General features: G+C 39.9%; 2 protein-coding genes across 2 annotated transcripts in view; both read left to right on the plus strand.

The window, feature by feature from the left end:
* plbd1a (phospholipase B domain containing 1a) overlaps window positions 1–19713 on the plus strand; it is a 364744-nt gene that overhangs the window by 275610 nt on the left and 69421 nt on the right. The window lies entirely within an intron of this gene.
* Window positions 2322–15658, plus strand: LOC101886663 (uncharacterized). The gene is made up of 6 exons (XM_073943896.1): window positions 2322–2402; window positions 6626–6677; window positions 6779–7183; window positions 11957–12346; window positions 12416–12487; window positions 15120–15658. The coding sequence occupies exons 1-6, from the start codon at window positions 2364–2366 to the stop codon at window positions 15587–15589; spliced, it is 1428 nt and encodes a 475-aa protein (XP_073799997.1). The 5' UTR covers window positions 2322–2363; the 3' UTR covers window positions 15590–15658.

Genomic DNA, 19713 nt, shown 5'->3' on the forward strand with positions numbered 1-19713 from the left:
TCATAAATATAGAGTTGATTTGATAATGTGAAGTTTAGATTAGACATAATGAAACAAAAACATCTGTACGCCTCATTTACCACATTGATTCATAGTTTATTTAAAACACAAGTTAAATCAAATGAACCAAACTAAACTTCAGTCATTGTATGTTACATTACACTGAAGTGCACTTGAAACGGAAGTTGCTGCAGACTTCAATTTCAGTATGATGATGTTTTTCTAACTGAAGCTGAATATTGAGTAGGGGGCGGGGTTTAATTTCAGTGTGATGATGTATTTCTAACTGAAGCTGAATATTGAGTAGGGGGCGGAGTTTAATTTCAGTGTGATGATGTATTTCTAACTGAACTGAATATTGAGTAGGGGCGGGGCTTAATTTCAGTATGATGATGTAATTTAAACTGAAGCTGAATATTGACTAGGGGGCGGGGTTTAATTTCAGTGTGAAGATGTATTTCTAACTAAACTGAATGTTGAGTAGGGGGCGGGGTTTAATTTCAGTATGATGATGTATTTCTAACTGATGCTAAATATTGAGTAGAGGGCGGGGTTTAATTTTAGTGTGATGATGTATTTCTAACTGAACTGAATATTGAGGAGGGGGTGGGGTTTAATTTCAGTATGATGATGTATTTCTAACTGAAACTGAGTATTGAGTAGGGGGCGGGGTTTAATTTCAGTATGATGTATTTCTAACTGAACTGAATATTGAGTAGGGGGCGGGGTTTAATTTTCAGTATGATGATGTATTTCTAACTGAAGCTGAATCTTGATAAGGAGGCGGGGTTTAATTTCAGTATGATGATGTATTTCTAACTGAAGATGAATATTTATTAGAGGGCGGGGTTTAATTTCAGTATGATTATGTATTTCTAACTGAAACTAAATATTAAGTAGGGGCGGGGTTTAATGATGTGCTCCGCCTCTCGTCTTTCGCTTGCATCATACTGAGGGGCGTGGCTAAGAATAATTCACCCAATCTTTCAAACTAATGTCATCAGAGGGAAATGGATGGGCTTACCAATGATTATCAAAACAAGTGTTTTTTGTTCAGAGGGTTAACCTGCGTGGATTAATAAACAATGTTTATCAGCCAAATAAAGGTAATTTTTGTACCATGTGCAGGTATAGTGTATCCAAAGTCATATTGAAGAGAGAGAAACATAACAAGTTACTTTTTTAAAATCTCCTTACGCTAAAATCGGATCCAAATCCCAGTGATTTAGTCATTCATTTTAACATGTCTCCGTAGTAGCGCATATAAACATGTCCACAGAACAGGATCTGCTATGAAACTGGGATTAAAAAAGATCTGTTCGACTCTGTGATCAGCTGCAGCTCAAGAATCAGTTGTACAAGTTTTTACAAGATGTTAAATGTGGCTTATTTTGTACAGTAGCGTACTGGATTTAAAAGTGTATTAACTTGTATCCTGTCATATTTACCGAGACGTGCGAAAACAGTGCAAAATTAAATGCGTGTGCATACTGCGAACTTTGCAACGGCATTTGTGTGCGACAATGAACTGAATTTCTGCTGCATTGCTGTCTCTGTCACCGACTGCTGTTTATCTGACGCAGAACGAGAAACAGTTGTAGGAGTGGTGGACGGGAACAGAACCAGCTCATTTGCATTTAAAGGCACACGAAAAAACAGCTACAGTATACCTTAACTCCAGAATTACCATATTCAGTGGGGTTTAATAAATTATCTGATGAGCTGAAACTGAATATTAAGTAGGGGGTGGGGTTTATTTAATTTATTCATTTTTCTTTGGCTTAGTCATTTATCAGTGGTCACCACAGCGGAATGAACTGCCAACTATTTTGACATAGGTTTTATGCAGCTGATGCCCTTCACAGCCCAGTACTGGGAAACACCCATACAAACTCTAATTTACACACACACTCATACACTATGGCTAATTTAGTTCATCAATTTCCCTATAGCACATGTGTTTGGACTGTGGGGGAAACCAGAGCACCCTGGAGGAAACCCACACCAACGTGGGGAGAACATGCAAACTCCACACAGAAATCTGGCACCTGAATCAGCAACCTTCTTACTGTGAGACAACAGTGCATCTTAAAAAGAGGTAAAATAGGAGCCCTTAAAGTTAAATTGACAGAACGGGTTTGCATCCCTTCTTGAAAATTCAGTGCACATTACTTCCTTTAAACTTTGTACTAACACAGTCATTGTGCAAACTTTCTTTCTTGAACAGTGAATATCTGAAATGGCACTTGGAAATGGACAAACTGGTTTAAGATATTTAAAGACTACTTGCTGTTCCAGTGTCGCTCCACCCAAACATACATAAAGGTTGCTGAGACTGAGGGTTTCAGTTCAGTTCAGTTCACATGGACACAGGTTTGCTCCACAGCAGCATCAGACCTCAGGTAAAGCCAGTTCTCTCGGGCTCCAGTCCCACTTTATGTTATTGCCTTATATCAGACTTGGAGGCCACAGTTCTTATGAACATTAGCTCCAATTAGTGTTGCATTCGTTAATGAAAACTATGACTAAATATCTTCGTCAACGAACCTTTATCACATGATAAAACGAGATGGATGCGATGAAAATGCTGGTCATGTGACGATGACTATAGCTAAATTTATAATGCAATATTGTTGATGAATAAAAACAAGACTAGAACTATGCTAACATCTCTTCATTTCGTTGACTTTGACAAGACGGATGTAATATTATTTTGTTTAGTTATTATTATGTTGCAGTAAGGTTGCGCTGTAAAATCAATGACTGTATTTCTTTTTCTGCCATTGTTATGGGATGCTGCTTTAATTTATAATTATTTCCTTCAAATGTATGTGTGTGTTCTTTTAATATGTTTGGTTGGTCAAATAAATGCTAATTCAAATCACAGCATCATCTGTCTTGCCTGGGATATATGCGTTATTAAGTTTAAGATAACAATAACATGCTAATTAATTCAATTCATCTTTATTTGTATAGCGCTTTTACAATGTAGATTGTGTCAAAGCAGCTTCACATAGAAGTTCTAGTAGATTGAAATTGAAATATGATCACTTTGTTTGAAATGGGTTTGTCTAAAAGAACATTTTGGTTTTGTTTTTACTGCTATGTACTTATATTGACTGGGTTAAATAGAATTGCATTACAAAAAACAACCTAAAATACAATTTTCATTGACTTAAACTAGACTAAAATGTCAGTTTTTGTTGACTAAAAATAGGATGATTCTAATTAAAATAAGAATAAAATAGACAAAAACCTGACTAGACTGACTTTGACTAAAACTACATGACTAAACCTTTTAAAACTAAAGCGTCAGCTTCACACAAAGACTAGACTAAAACTAAAACTGAAACAGGCTGCCAGAAAGAAGAATAGCTCCAACCAAGGTTAGTTTAGTAAACAAAAACAAAAACTAAACCTATAGGTGAAGTAGCTTTTTTGCAAACGTAAATAAAATAATAATAAAAAAATCACAATAAACGAAACAAACAAGTGACTGAAAAACTGAAATAAATAATTATCAGAAATAAATAATTGTTTTTAGGGTTAAACTCATTCTGTGGTGTAAAATCTGACCTGCTGTTAAACACCTGGGGCCTCATGGATCAACTCTGCGTGCACCAGATTTCACACTCACGTTTGGATTTACTAACGATAAAATGAACGTCAGAATGTGCGTTGGTCCATGCCAACTTCATGTCTGGCGTACGTGTGTTTCTTGTGTGTGTGTTTATTTTATTTCCATTGGCGACTCCTAGAGACAATTATGTTAAATTGAACATTACAAAGTACTGCAACAACACACGTGAAAAGCATTGCTATTCGTTTAAAATTGATACAAATAAATTAATTGACAACATTTTTACCAATTATGTGATTTAGAGCACAAAAGCATTTGTAAATGTGTACAACCCTTAGTCTATGAAAATTGCAGTGTTGGCCTTATTAGAGGACATTGTCAATGGTCGAATCTGAGGTCTCCAAGGTGGCAGGGTGCGCGGTGTGTGACTTCTTAGTGAGTGATGTATTTAAAGATATTACTCCAGCTGAAGTTTTTAGTTTTATTTTATTGAGCGTAATTATTTAACTGCATATCAGGAGACCGTGCTTATCCATTAAAGACATGGCTGTTAAACCCTCTCAACAACCCACAAACTGACCAAGAGCGCAGAGACAATGATGGCCATTCTCGCACGTGGTCAGTTGTAGAGCGGGTGATTGGGCAGCTGAAATGCCGGCGGCGCTGCCTTGATAAGAGCGGAGGGGTGCTGCTATACTGCCCTAACAAAGTGTTCCTCTAATACATCTGTGTCTCTCACAGACACGGATACTACTCCAGACAGTAAAGTGTCGCCCATAATTGAGGCAGCTCTCTCCTCAAAGGGTGTTAGTTCAGCATCCCCTGCTCCCGGCCTGTTCGCTCCACACTTTGGCGCTGCGCCGCTGTTCTCCTCTTAACCTGCACCTTTACATCCGACCATTTTTTTTTTAAATTCACTCACAATGTGATATTCAGACCCCACTGTGTTAACCGCATCAGCTAAACTCTCCCACTCTAATGTTTTTCTTTTGTCATAAATTCTGGAGGACAACTACTTCCGACAGGAGCACCTCACATTCACATTCTGTGAAGTTTCTCTTCTTGCTTGCTTTTGCCATTGCTTTTTCCCTCGGGACACCAACAACAGGTGATACATCATTATCATGCCCCCACAAGAGCAAGCTCTTAATTGTACAACGAGGCGCGAATGTTCAGATTTTTAAATACAAGCAATTCGTGCGAAACACGCGTTAAGTGGATCAAACGCACAAAACGATCAATTCGCGCTGCGTCATACGTGCGTATCGTGCCGCAGGATGTCTATTCGTGTTTATGCATTGACTTAACATGTAAATCACTCACGCTTGATGCGCCTTCCGCGTCTGGTGTAAGCGCAGCATCAGTCTTCGTACATGAGGGCCCTGTTGATTGAGTTTTATAGACAATCACATCAGCCAAGAGCATTAGCATAAACAAAAACATTTTCTACATAAAGCTAACACATCTAACTTTTCATTTCCTTCAGCTTAGTCCCTTTATTCATCAGGGGTTGCAACAGCGGAATGAACTGCCAATTTATCCAGCATATGTTTTTACACAGTGGATGCCCTTCCAGTTGCATCCCATTACTGGGAAACACCCATACACACTCATTCACACACACTCATACATTCATTTCCTTGTCGGCTTAGTCCCTTTATTAATCTGGGGTCGCTAAAGTGGAATGAACCGCCAACTTATCCAGCAAGTTTTTACGCAGCGGATGCCCTTCTAGCCGCAACCCATCTCTGGGAAACATCCACAAACACTCATTCACACACACACTCATACACAACGGCCAATTTAGTTAATCATTTCCCCAATAGGGGCGACGCAGTGGCGCAGTAGGTAGTGCTTTTGCCTCACAGCAAAAAGGTCGCTGGTTCGAGCCTCGGCTCAGTTGGCGTTTCTGTGTGGAGTTTGCATGCTCTTCCTGCGTGTGCATGGGTTTCCTCCGGGTGCTCCGGTTTCCCCCACAGTCCAAACACATGCGGTACAGGTGAATTGGGTAGGCTAAATTGTCCGTAGTGTATGAGTGTGTGAATTTGTGTGTGGATGTTTCCCCGGAGATGGGTTGCGGCTGGAATGGCATCCGCTGCGTAAAAACTTGCTGCATAAGTTGGCGGTTCATTCCGCTGTGGCGACCCAGGATTAATAAAGGGAATAAGCCAAAAAGAAAATGAAAATGAAATGATGAAAATTCCCCAATAGCGCATGTGTTTAAATTGTGGGGGAAACTGGAGCACCAGGAGGAAACTCACGCCAACACGGGGAGAACATGCAAACTCCACATAGAAATGCCAACTGACCCAGCCAGGACTTGAACCAGCAACCTTCTTGCTGTGAGGTCACAGCGCTAACCACTGAGCCACCTTGCTGCCTGGTAATGAATATGTAAACGGCAAAATTGGTGTGTTTGGTCTTGGCGGTATATATCTGCTATGCTGTTTTGATTATTATGGCAGAGGAAGTATTGAGACCTTCTACTGCCAGGATGTTCACAAACATGCTGTCTGAAAATATAATGTGCTGCTAGTGCCAATATTATATATATATATATATATATATATATATATATATATATATATATATATATATATATATATATATATATATATATATATATATAAACACAGGGGGAGCTGGGGTGGAGGAGGGTCTTCATAAAAGCACTGCAGTTTAACAGAGTAGAATGACACGGAGCATTTAAACTGATAAGGAGCAAGCTCATTGGCTGTTGAGGTGAAGGCAACCAATCTCCTGTGCCATGAAAATAATATTGCAGAAGTAGATTAGTTGACCTATCAGTCGGCACTCACATAGATTTTAATAACTGACAAATTGATCAAACTCATTGATACCCAAAGAGTAAAATCATACACCTCACTACTGAGGTCATTTCAATTGTATTTACATCAAGATAGGGGGAAAAAGGACAACCTAAACTTCCAACCTTAAATTTAAAGAATTAAAAGTTAACAACGTGCAAACGTGCCCAACAAACAAACAAATAACAAACACCCCGTCTATTTACACTGTCTGCAGGTCACAATGAGGTTTCTGATCCTGCTGTGTGTGTCACTGCTGGCGATCAGTGGTGAGTGATTTATAATCCATTTACCAAGTGCATCAGAATCAATAATACAACATCAATATAACCACACAAATATCTCTGTTTGTTTGCCATTATATTGTCAGAAGCTGCACCAACCAGCATTGATCCATGCTACAATTACACCATTCTTGATGAATACTGGAGAGACATACGACAAAGCCAATATCAGTCCTATGGACATAATGACAGTCTTGTTGAATGGAGCGGCTGGTATCGGCTGTATCTGAATGGACAAAGTGTGCAGATGTCTGAGTGGTGTGTGAGTTATATTGGTTGTGGCGGTGACGTCGGATTGAATCTCAACGGTTCTCATCCAAGACTTGAGGATGGAGTGGTGACGCGTGAGGTTTTTGGAAGTTATATGAACTCTTACCAGTGTGGAGGCTACAGGTCTGCATCCATCCAGGTCAAAGCCTGTCCTGGAGATTATTACGTCTACAAGCTTGTCAAGCCAGATCTGTCGATTTACAAGCCGTCATACTGTGCAGGTAATCTATTTATTAAGTGCAATAAAACAGTTTCTGTGCTGTACATACCTAGGGCTATAAATCATCAAAAATAGAACCAACATTACACAAAAACATTGAATGCATACAGCGGAAACAAAGATAAGGACAATAAGATCAATTTCATCTCAATTGAAACTTTTTCTAAAAAATTTAGTTTGAGTTTGAAACTTTGAACAAGGATTCATTATGCTGCGTTCACACCAGATGTGGAACGCGCGGATAAATCGCGCTATTCGCACATAAATAGCCGCGTGAACATTTGAGTTTACTCGCTTCATTTGTACATCAAATTCACTTCAGAACAGACGCGGATTCGCGTGATGGGCCGGGCTTCTGTCTGCCCGGTGACTCTAGCTTCATTGCTAAATAGCTAACATGGATTTTATGAAGAAAATAACAGTGTTTATGTGTTTTATGAAGACTGAAAAACAGCGTTGATACGTTTAGGGTCGTGTCTGAGTCCACTACATCCTTTCAGAGGTGCAGCAGCTCTGTGAGCTCATAAACTCCTCCAGAAACTGAACCTGGCTGACGGAGGCTTTCAGCGGTGCTTCTGACTGAGTCTAGCCTAGTTTGATGAACTGTTGTCGGTGTCGGCTGGAGGATTTCCCCTGGGACACCCACAACAGGCGATACGTCACAATCACATCCCAACAAGAGCAAGCTCCTGATTGGTTAACGTGGCGCGAATGTCCGCTGAAGTTCAGACTATTGAACTCAAGCAATTTGCGCGAAACGCGTGTCAAACGCACAAAACGCTCAATTCGCACCGTGCCATTCGCGCGTATCATGCCGAAGGATGTCTATTCGCGCGTTTGCATTGACTTAACATGTAAATCACTCGCGCTCGATGCTTGTTCGGCATCTGGTGTGAACGCAGCATTATAGATTGTTCTAATTCAACAATCCCCAACAGGGGGGTCCCGGCCCACAAGGGGGCCTCAGCGAGCTCTGTGGGGCGGGGGGGGGGGGGGGGGTGGGGGGTCGTGTCATATTTTTTTTTACATTACATATAGCAGTGGACAATTAGGAGAACGATCATGATGCTTAGTTCATGTTATCTCCTGGCTGACCTGAAAATTGACAAATTTGTAATTCGTTCTTCACAAAAAAAGTCTCACTGATTCACCTTCATCAGCTAATTTTAATGACCCAAGCATACTGGACCCAGGTGAGGAAGCTCTAAACATTTTGGGGCACAGCGCTAGCATTACTGGAAACATGAAATGCCAAAAAAAGTTGCCTGAACTATGGTTTGTAGTCTATTTTCTTAAAGCAGAGTCCCTGACCCAGGCAAAGTGCATTATCTGCACCAAAGTTCTAGCTAACGAATGCGTGAGGCCGTTTAAATTAATAAGACATTTGCAGATGACTCATCCCCAATACTGCAAGGTGTACCCAAAACAAACGGTCTACTGATGTTTAGCATTTATAATTTACATTAGGCTATTATTTGCGCATAAACATATAGATGGAAGTTTATTCATAAACTAATTTCCAGAGGATCATGTGATTAAGATTGAATATGGCTGGTTCTGCATTAGCATGCATGATCCTTAGTTCCTAAGCTGAAACTACCAAAAGACTACTGCGCCACGCCTTGCGCCACACTGCGCCGGGTGTATGATAGGGCCCTAGAGGTGTGAAAACACCCTGCTGAAACAGGGGGGTTTCATGTCCCTTTAAACATCTGCCAGATATTTTTAACAGCAATAAGATTAGAAAGATAAGGCAGTGCCTGACCATTCAATACCTTAAAAGCAAAGTTAACTTGTAAACTCTGATCTAAAACATATCGCCAAGAGGTTAAGGAAGCACATTATGGGTGTAATGTGTTCAAATTTACGGGTGCCAGTAAGAAGCCTAGCAGCTGCATTTTGGACAACTAGTAGGTGATTTATATAGGATTGGCCAATACCTATATAAATGGAGTTACAATAGTCTAAGAGTGATGATATAAATCGGCACAAGTTAAAAAGCCTTTCACTTTGGCTAATAATCTCAACTGAAAAAATAACAAGATTTAACTACTGCATTGACCTGTTAGTCAAACAGAAGGGCAGAATCAAAGATGAAACCTAGATTTCTTACAGATAAATTAATGTTATCAGACAGATTGTCCAGCACTAGTGGTACGCGAGCTTACTTCAAGTGGTACTCGGAGCAATCACAGAGTAATGAATTTGATTCGTACAATAACACCAATGTGATCAGCATTGGCTGTTCTCTAAAGCCTACGATTAAGGCGCTGTGTGTAAAAAGTTTACTTTAGTGCATCAGCTGCTAAAAATCAATTTAATTGGCGCAGAACTAGAGAAAGAGGTGCGTGGTGCTTGCAGAGCAGATACTTGCTAAAGCAGTGGTCACAAACCCTCGGGCCACAGACCAGCACCAGTCTATAGATTAATTGGTATCGATCGCACAAAAAAATCATTAATTGTTTCCGTTTTATTTATAATTTAAGTCTGAATTTTTGTGTATTTTAAAAAATCTTTTATTTTCAAAAATGACCGCATTCTCTTGTTACATCTTGGTCACTTGAGTGCCAAAATTCAACCCACAGGCTAGCAAAATCAGTACTGCAGCACAACGCAGTACTGTATATTCCAGGTGTCCGTAGTCGAAAACACCCTAACTTTTCAGAATGGCGCACTGCGAGTCACATGACAAGAACCAACTGATCAGCTTCATATTTTGTATGGAATATAATTTCATGAAATGAGTATGACTCTGCCTCCTTTTCGAACTGAGCAGTGCTGTAGCTGCTTAATTTGGCCAACTACGCTACTCTATTTCAATACCGATGATTCTGGTGGTACTTGGAGAGACAATTTTTTTCTGAGCTGGTACTTGGTGAAATTATGAGTTCACAGTTAAAAAGTGTTTATAACTGGTTTTTAGACAACAAACTTTCTTTACACATGGGTAAAACAGAGGCTATTTTATTTGCTTCAAGAGTGAAATGAAAAAAAGATGATAATTTTGTAGTTAAGATTAATGATTGGAAAATTCAGTCAAAAATGTTGTAAATTATTTGGGTTGTTTAATAGATAATAAATTATCAGGAGATGCTATGGCGAAAAAAGTTTTTACGAAGATTTGTGGAAAAATTAGGGTTTTAGCAAGGCAATCTGATCTGTTGGATGTTCATTCTTTCCAATTGTTGGCAGGAGCTTTAATTCAACCCCATTTTGATTATGCCACGTCATTTTGGTACAGTAGCTGCTCACAGAATTTGAAGGAGAAATTGCAAAAGGCACAAAATAAATCTTTTAATAAATCTTTTTATCTTTTAATAAATTAGGTATGTTAACTGTTAGTAAAAGAGTGTGTTTTTTTTTAAACTGGGAATGGTACGTAAAATGTTTAATAATGTGGTTCCTAGTTATTTGATGAACTATTTTCAAATGGTGAAGCAACAGCATTCATACAGTACTAGGAGTTGGGACTTTAATATTTGTTTAAGTTTAGTGGGGAAAAATGTTTTTATATACAAGTGCAATCATGTGGAACACACTACCAAAATCAATCAAGGAAACAAAAGATTTTAGGTTGTTCAAAAAAGCTATCAAAAGATGGTTGTTTGATGAGGATAATTAGTTTTCATGGTGGACGAGGATGTTTTAATTTATATGTTACTTGAGTGTGAATAGGGTTGCGGCTGGAAGGCCATTGGCTGTGTGGAACATGTGCTGGATAATTTGACTGTTCGTACCGCTGTGGCGACTGTTTGTTTTATTCTTCATTAGTATTTTGAAGCCATACATTGTTTTTATTTAACAGAGGACCACAATGTAAATAAGCCCAGGGCTTTATTGTGTTTTTATCCTCGACAGCTTTTTTTAATAAAGTGTATGAAATACTTTTTGTACAGTTTGTCTAAAATCTGTCAAATAAAATTCAATTCAATTCAAAATAGTTTAAGAACCACTGCCTTTGTCGTCGTCTTATATAGTTAAAAAAATTCTTTGACCTTAAATTCTCCAAGCCTTAACCTCTAGATCAGGGGTGTCCAAACTCTTTCCTGGAGAGTTTAGCTCCAACCTTAATCAAACACACCCAAACCAGATAATCAAGCTCTTACTAGATATACTAGACCAGGGTACACCAATCTCAGTCCTGGAGGGTCGGTGTCCCTGCAGAGTTTAACTCCAATTTCCCTCAACACAACTGCTTGGATGTTTCAAGTATACCTAGTGAGACCTTAGCTTCTTCAGGTAGATCTACAGGACATCCGCCCACCAGGACCAAGTTTGGTGACCACTGTACTAGACACTTACAGGCAGGTGTGTTGAAGCAAGTTGGAGCTAAATTTTTCAGGACACCAGGCCTCCAGGACCGAGTTTGGACACCCCTGCTCTAGATACATAGAGTCCGCCACTATCATTTTGCTTGAGAGGCACATAGATTTGCGTGTCATCAGCATAAAAGGGATAAGATAATCCATACTTCCTAAGTATTGAGCCCACAGGAAGCATGTACAGACAGAACATAATATGAGCAGGAATAAACCACTGGGGAACCCCACAAGTTAAACACATCAGATTTAAACCACTCAAGTACTGCACCTTTTAAGCCAGCATTGTTAATGACAGTTTATGTGGGGCAGAGTTGTGTATTAAACTTATATACACTACTTAGGCTAGCATGAATTAGTTCACATAACTAATCACTAAAATGTTTAATTAGTCTAGCGATGCCCAGAGTAGATCATTTTTTTCTGAAATCTAAATGTAATCAACTCATTGACAGTTGCTTTCCAGAACATCAGCAGTGACCCCTGCGACAGCTATGAGTCTATGGATCGTCCCTGGAGAGCCAACAATGAAAGTGGAGAATATATTTGTGATGAGTCTTTCTCCTGGGGCGGATGGTACCGGCTTTTCTACAATGGAATGGACATCCGAATGTCAGAAACCTGTGTTAGTGAGTTCATGTGTAATGCATTTCTGAGTCTGTCTCTCAGTGGTCCTCATCCTCAGACTGAGGATGGAGTGGTGATCAGGGAGGTCCAAACAGGAGCCTCTATGAGGGGCAGCTGTCAATACAGATCCAAACCCATCAGAGTGAAAGCATGTCCTGGAAATTACTACGTCTATGAACTGGTGAATCCAAATTTCTGGTGTTCGGGATACTGCACAGGTACCATGATTATCCCCACTTCTAACTGTTGCTTATGTCAGTGATTTCAGATTTATTTTCTTTATACAGATGTTAGCACCATTTCACAATCTGTCCCCACCATAAGTCCAAATATAACCACTGGATCCAACATTACCATAAGTAAGTAAGTTGATTCAACATACAGTAGATTTTATCCCCAATGTAGTCAAGGGGCATGATTGTTTCCACATATAATTTGTCACAGCCTTATTCACAAACTAACTTAATTCAAAATTCTACAAACAATATCCCATAATTTCAACGTGAAAGAATTTAGTTTGAAATCATTGCAAATAAAGTTTAAGTTAATTTAGTTATGGAGCACAATTAAAAACAGTCACAAGACTTACCAAAGTGCTGTACATAAGACAAAGTAAAAGAAAAGACAGATTATAAAAACATAGAAATAAGACAAGAGAAACATCTGAAAAAAGTAAAAATGTAGCAGTAGAAAGGACTATAAAAATAATTCTAAAAAGCCAAGCAAAAAAGGTAAGTTTTTAGGAGTAATTTAAGAATTGATAATGAGGGAGCCATTCTAATCACAAGCGGAAAGCTCTGTCCCCTTTACGTTTCAGTCTGGACTGAAGAACTAAAAGAAGATTTTGATCACTTGATCTAAGAGTTGTCAGGGGAGTGTAAAAATGCAACGGCTCTCACAGATAGGTTGAGGCTAGATTATGAAGGGATTTACACAACCCAGGCTCATTCTGAAAACGTAATCCCGTGGACGTTTCTGAAGACCGTGAAATACGTTTCAGGAGGTACTTATTTTTGCAGTTTTAGTTTTTTGCAAATCCACGAGAGGGCGCTGTGTGCGCTTTTTCGTATGTCAAATGTCTCTCACGAGTGCCATTCGTGTCCGCGCTGTTCTCGCGTAAACCCACCAGAGGCCGCTGTCGACCAACTGTCCATCTGACTGAATGATTGACTGGGCGACCGGCCAATCGGCTGACCCACCCTCCTCCTTCCTTAAACCCAACCAATTTTACCGATTGACCCGCCCACCCACTTACTTCCCTAAACCCAGCCGACGATTAACAAAAGCCATAAAGAAAAAGAAAAGCCCTCATCTGATTTTTACCACATTTTCAGATTTTACCATATTCTCACCCTGTTATGGACTCATCCACTTTATTTTTTGGATTCTGTTTTTGTCTTGCCTGATTTCTGGAAACGTTTTTCCCTGGACTCGGTCATCATCGTGGTCAACTCCTCTCTGTGCTTCAAGTCCACCGACGTACTTGTCAAGCTAACTGGACAAACTGGTTGCAGCAGGAAAGCCCTCCACACGGAAGTAAGCGGTCACCCGGTAAGCGTGAAAAGGAACAACATCATACCGCTTGTAGCGTTCACTTAAAAAATGAAATGCAGCCATACGTACCTCCGGCTATATAATTCGCGGTCTCCAAAAATGTCCACGGGACTACGTTTTCAGAATGAGCCTGTGATGAATTTATATACCAGAAAAAGTACTTTCAAACCAATTCTGAACTTGAGGGGCAGCCAATGGAGGCCCCTTAGAAAAGGTGTAATGTGGTTATATTTTCTGCTGTTACAGATAAATCTTGCCACAGCATTTTGGACCAACTGAAGGCGAGAAATTTGAGATCTTGAGATGCCACAGTAAAGTGCATTACAGTAGTCTAAACGTAATGAAAGCATGGACAGCCATATATTATACAGTTCAACTATAACTGAACTGTTTGGCCATAATGGTCATGAGTTTTTGCTGACATTTTAAGATTATAAGGCTAAACGGCATGAAATGCCATCAGTCTACAGAGATGCGTCCCTACAGTATTACAGTCTACAGCATTCCTCTGTTGCAATCGGAATATCACAATAATTAACCCTAAGAAAAGCAGAGCAATCACTACCAGACTGCTGTTGTGTTTGTAATAAGGACAAACACTAAACACATGCAGGCATTTCTTCTTTCTTTCTGCCAACACAACACACATTCCTGATATGCGAGTCCCATCTCACACTCAATACACTACATATTAATTATATGGTATAAATACAGCACTACAACATACAAAAGTGAGAGATCAACTAAAAATGTCACCTGTTTTATATTGACTTGATCAGCTGTAGTTAGAAATGATGCTGTTTAATCTTCTAAGGGCTTATTATGCAGTCTCTGTTGCCATCTTGAGGATGGGCAACGTTTTTTGGTCTGCTCTACTAATGACTAATGGCCGCAGATGTGCTGTCAGAAATTATAAATATTTTAAAATAGGTATTATCCTTATAAATAAACTGCAGAATTGTAATCTAAACAACTACATTCTTGACTAAAAAAGCCTCAAAAGTACATTATGTAAGTAGGGTGTCCTCAGCTTGTCGCTGTATGTGGCTGGAGTAATACACAAGGGATAATCGTGAAGAGGCTGGACGAGTGCTGTTATTGGTAGAATATTGCATAGCCATCAGCCAGTCAGATTCAAGAACCAGACAAAGTGTTGTGCATTTATTTATTTTTTTAACTGGCCATGAGGCTAAAAAATTCAAAAGTTTTGAGTTAAGGCTGGGAATGTTTGTACTTTTTTTCATTTTTAATTTGCAAAGATTTCAAATAAACTTTTTGACATGTTCTTTATGGGGTATTGTTTTGAAGAAAATACTGAATTTAATCCATTTAGTAAAAAAGGCTGTATTAATGTAATGTGGAAAAATTGAAGCATTGTTCATACTTTCTGGATGTGTTGCAATTTGTTAATTTTTAATAGAAATGTGGTCTCATCAGATAACGACCCGTGCATTAACTACAACATCCTCAGCGATGACTGGAGAAGCACAATCAATTACTGGTATCAAGGAGATTACATAGCTGAGCACGATGACACTCTTGTTAGCTGGGATGGCTGGTATCGACTCTACCTTAAAGGGTTGAGTGCTCAGATGCCTGAATGGTGTGCATCTTACATGGCGTGTGGAGGCTTTAGTGCTCTCTGGCTTGGCGGATCTCATCCTCAGCTAGAAGATGGAGTGGTCACACGTGACATTTATGGCTCTTACTATGATGAGGGAAGTTACTACAGATCTGACCCAATACAAGTCAAAGCTTGTCCTGGAGAGTATTATGTCTACAAACTGACCAGGCCAGCTCTTTCAATCCCAGCTCCAACGTATTGTGCAGGTACATTGATTTTTCTTAAGATTTTACATGCTTACTGTGAATTGTATTGGCTATATGGAAGGGGACTTTTAATCTAAGCAAAGGACGCTCGGGTGCTTTTGGTGTATTATAAACTCAATACATTTTAGATTTCCTTGTTTAAAACCAATCATCTACAGTACCTGATTAAGACAGAATAGCATGGGTCTCACAACACCAGGGCTCATTGTGGATATGTACCCAGGTTACATTTCCAGTAACCACAAATATGCACCCAGGGCTGTCTGCTTGCAGTTTTTTTTCCCGCAAATCCATCAGAGGCACCTGTGTACATTTCTAACAATCTCAAATATGTCACCGGGGCACCTTTTCTCTCTTGTACGTGGGCCATTTGCTCTTCCCTGACTGTCGACTGACTAACTGATTGACTGACTCACCCGTCCCTTCCCTAAACCCAACTGATGCAATGGCTGAATGCTTTTACCATAATTTTACACTGCTTTCATTTTCTGGAACCATTCTTTACTGGACTCGAACCTCAGTCCAGCTACCAAGCAAACGGGTCTTGCCGGAAAAGCCAGTCAGTGGTAGCGCTAAAAGAAAGTTGTCAGCCGCATAATACCTGCCCACAGTGTTCATTTTACATACAAAATGCAGCCAGATACCCTGGGTACATATTTGCAGTTTGCAATATAGACCTGGGTACGTATACACAATGAGTCTGTGTTGGTCTCACACCAGAAAAGAATCATTGCATTTAATCACATTATGCTACACCATGGGTTTACAAAATGAAATTTACTTTGGTCTATGGGGTTTCAGTGCTTAAACATCCTAATATCTCATCACACTTGATCAACTTATTGAATGCATTGGTCTTGTTATTGTACTGAACTCTGATTATATTAAACTGTCATTGCTGTTCAAGGAAACTTAAAATTGAAGATAAAATTACGCCAAACCTTTTACCGAAAGTTTTATCATGTATAGAGTTGTTTATCTTATCTTGAAAAGATTAAACTGAGGCTTTATTTTAACTTTTTCTATACTTAGTACTTTTCACTAGCCCAAGTGTCGACCCCTGCTACAACTATACCACTTTGGATGAAGCTCGCCGGTCAACCAGCAATACTGTTTACTATGGAATGTGCGATTATAACGTGAAGTGGAACGGCTGGTACAGGCTGCTCTTGAGTGGTCAGAATGCTCAGATGCCAGAATCCTGTGTTAATCGGACCATGTGTGGCACTGAAGAACCATTTTGGCTTAATAGTTCTCATCCACAGCCGGAGGATGGAGTGGTCACCCGTCAGGTCTGTGTTTCCTCATCGGAAGGCTGTTGTGGTTACACCTCACATCCTATTCGAGTCAAAGCCTGTCCAGGAAATTACTATGTTTATGAGTTTGTCAGGCCAATGTTTTGTGGAGTTTATTGTGCAAGTGAGTATTTACTTCAGAGTATTTACCTAACCCTTCAGTATGATACAGTCATTTATCTCTCTGTTTATTATAATAACAAGTGTATTAATAAGTATCAGAAATGTCAGATGTTACAGTCTCTTCAACCACAACTACAACATCAAGAACACTAACCACAGCAGCAACATCTAGAACACCAACCACAGCAACAACACCAAGAACACCAACCACAGCAACAACATCAAGAACACCAACTACAGCAGCAACATCTAGAACACCAACTACAGCAACAACATCAAGAACCCCAACTACAGCAACAACATCAAGAACACCAACTACAGCAGCAACTTCTAGAACACCAACTACAGCAACAACATCAAGAACACCAACTACAGCAACAACATCAAGAACACCAAACACAGCAACAACATCAATAACACCAAACACAGCAACAACATCAAGAACACCAAACACTGCAACAACATCAAGAACACCAACTACAGCAACAACATCAATAACACCAAACACAGCAACAACATCAAGAACACCAAACACAGCAACAACATCAAGAACACCAACTACAGCAACAACATCAATAACACCAAACACAGCAACAACATCAAGAACACCAAACACAGCAACAACATCAAGAACACCAACTACAGCAACAACATCAATAACACCAAACACAGCAACAACATCAAGAACACCAAACACAGCAACAACATCAAGAACACCAACTACAGCAACAACATCAATAACACCAAACACAGCAACAACATCAAGAACACCAAACACAGCAACAACATCAAGAACACCAACAACAGCAACAACATCAATATCACCAAACACAGCAACAACATCAAGTACACCAAACACAGCAACAACATCTAGAACACCAACTACAGCAACAACATCAAGAACACCAAACACAGCAACAACATCAAGAACACCAACTACAGCAGCAACATCTAGAACACCAACTACAGCAACAACATCAAGAACACCAACTACAGCAACAACATCTAGAACACCAAACACAGCAACAACATCAAGAACACCAACTACAGCAACAACATCAAGAACACCAACTACAGCAACAACATCAAGAACACCAACTACAGCAGCAACATCTAGAACACCAACTACAGCAACAACATCAATAACACCAACTACAGCAACAACATCAAGAACACCAACTACAGCAGCAACATCTAGAACACCAACTACAGCAACAACATCAAGAACACTAACTACAGCCACAACACCAAGAACACCAACCACAGCAACAACATCAAGGACCCCAACCACAACAACAACATCAAGAACACCAACTACAGCAACAACACCAAGAACACCAACCACAGCCACAACACGAAGAACACCAACCACAGCCACAACACGAAGAACACCAACCACAGCCACAACACGAAAAACACCAACCACAGCCACAACACAAAGAACACCAACCACAGCCACAACACGAAGAACACCAACCACAACAACAACACGAAGAACACCAACCACAGCAACAACACGAAGAACACCAACCACAGCAACTACACTAAGAGCACCAACCACAGCCACAACACGAAGAACACCAACCACAGCAACAACACTAAGAGCACCAACCACAGCCACAACACGAAGAACACCAACCACAGCAACAACACGAAGAACACCAACCACAGCCACAACACGAAGAACACCAACCACAGCCACAACACGAAGAACACCAACCACAACAACAACACGAAGAACACCAACCACAGCCACAACACGCAGAACACCAACCACAGCCACAACACGAAGAACACCAACCACAGCCACAACACGAAGAACACCAACCACAGCCACAACACGAAGAACACCAACCACAGCCACAACACGAAGAACACCAACCACAGCCACAACACGAAGAACACCAACCACAACAACAACACGAAGAACACCAACCACAACAACACGAAGAACACCAACTACAGCAACAACACAAAGATCACCAAGCACAACAACACCAAGAACACCAACCACAACAACAACATCAAGAACACCAAACACAGCAACAACATCAAGAACACCAAACACAGCAACAACATCAAGAACACCAACCACAGCAACAACATCAAGTACACCAAACACAGCGACAACAGAAACTACCGAAACAACATCAAGAACATCATCTATATCAACAACAGTATCCACAACAACAACACTAAGAACACCAACCACAGCAACAACATCAATAACACCATCCATAGCAACAACAGTTACCACAGCAACAACATCAAGAACACCAACCACAGCAACAACAGAAACCCCGGCATTAGCACCAATAACACAAGCAGTACAAACAAGACCACAAGACCAAAGAAGTTCTTCTCCAACGACACATACACCAATTACAACAACCAATCCACTAATGGAAACGACTGGTATTGTCTTCCTTTGATCATATGTACATTTTTGCTGATGTGTTTTTAATTTAGAAGACAAATTTTCAGTTTGACCGTTCATTACTGTGCAAAAAGTCATTTCTTATCAGATTTTTTTTGTCAAGATCAAGTTTTTGTGTAATATAAATGAGAGTTAGCACACAGATGCATTTGACAACATTGTTGTTTTAGGCAAGGATTCCTTGTCCATCTAATGCTGGTTCACACCAAAAGTGAAATTAAGGTTTACATGAGCAGAATACTTACAAAATTAATACAATCGCAAAGAAACACAGAACATTGAATAAGGTGAAAAACATAAAGTGAGTAAACTAGAATGAGTGACCTGGTGCTCCACTCTTAGTGTG

The sequence above is a fragment of the Danio rerio genome, chromosome 3, assembly GCF_049306965.1.
Source record: "Danio rerio strain Tuebingen ecotype United States chromosome 3, GRCz12tu, whole genome shotgun sequence".
Classification (NCBI taxonomy): domain Eukaryota; kingdom Metazoa; phylum Chordata; class Actinopteri; order Cypriniformes; family Danionidae; genus Danio; species Danio rerio.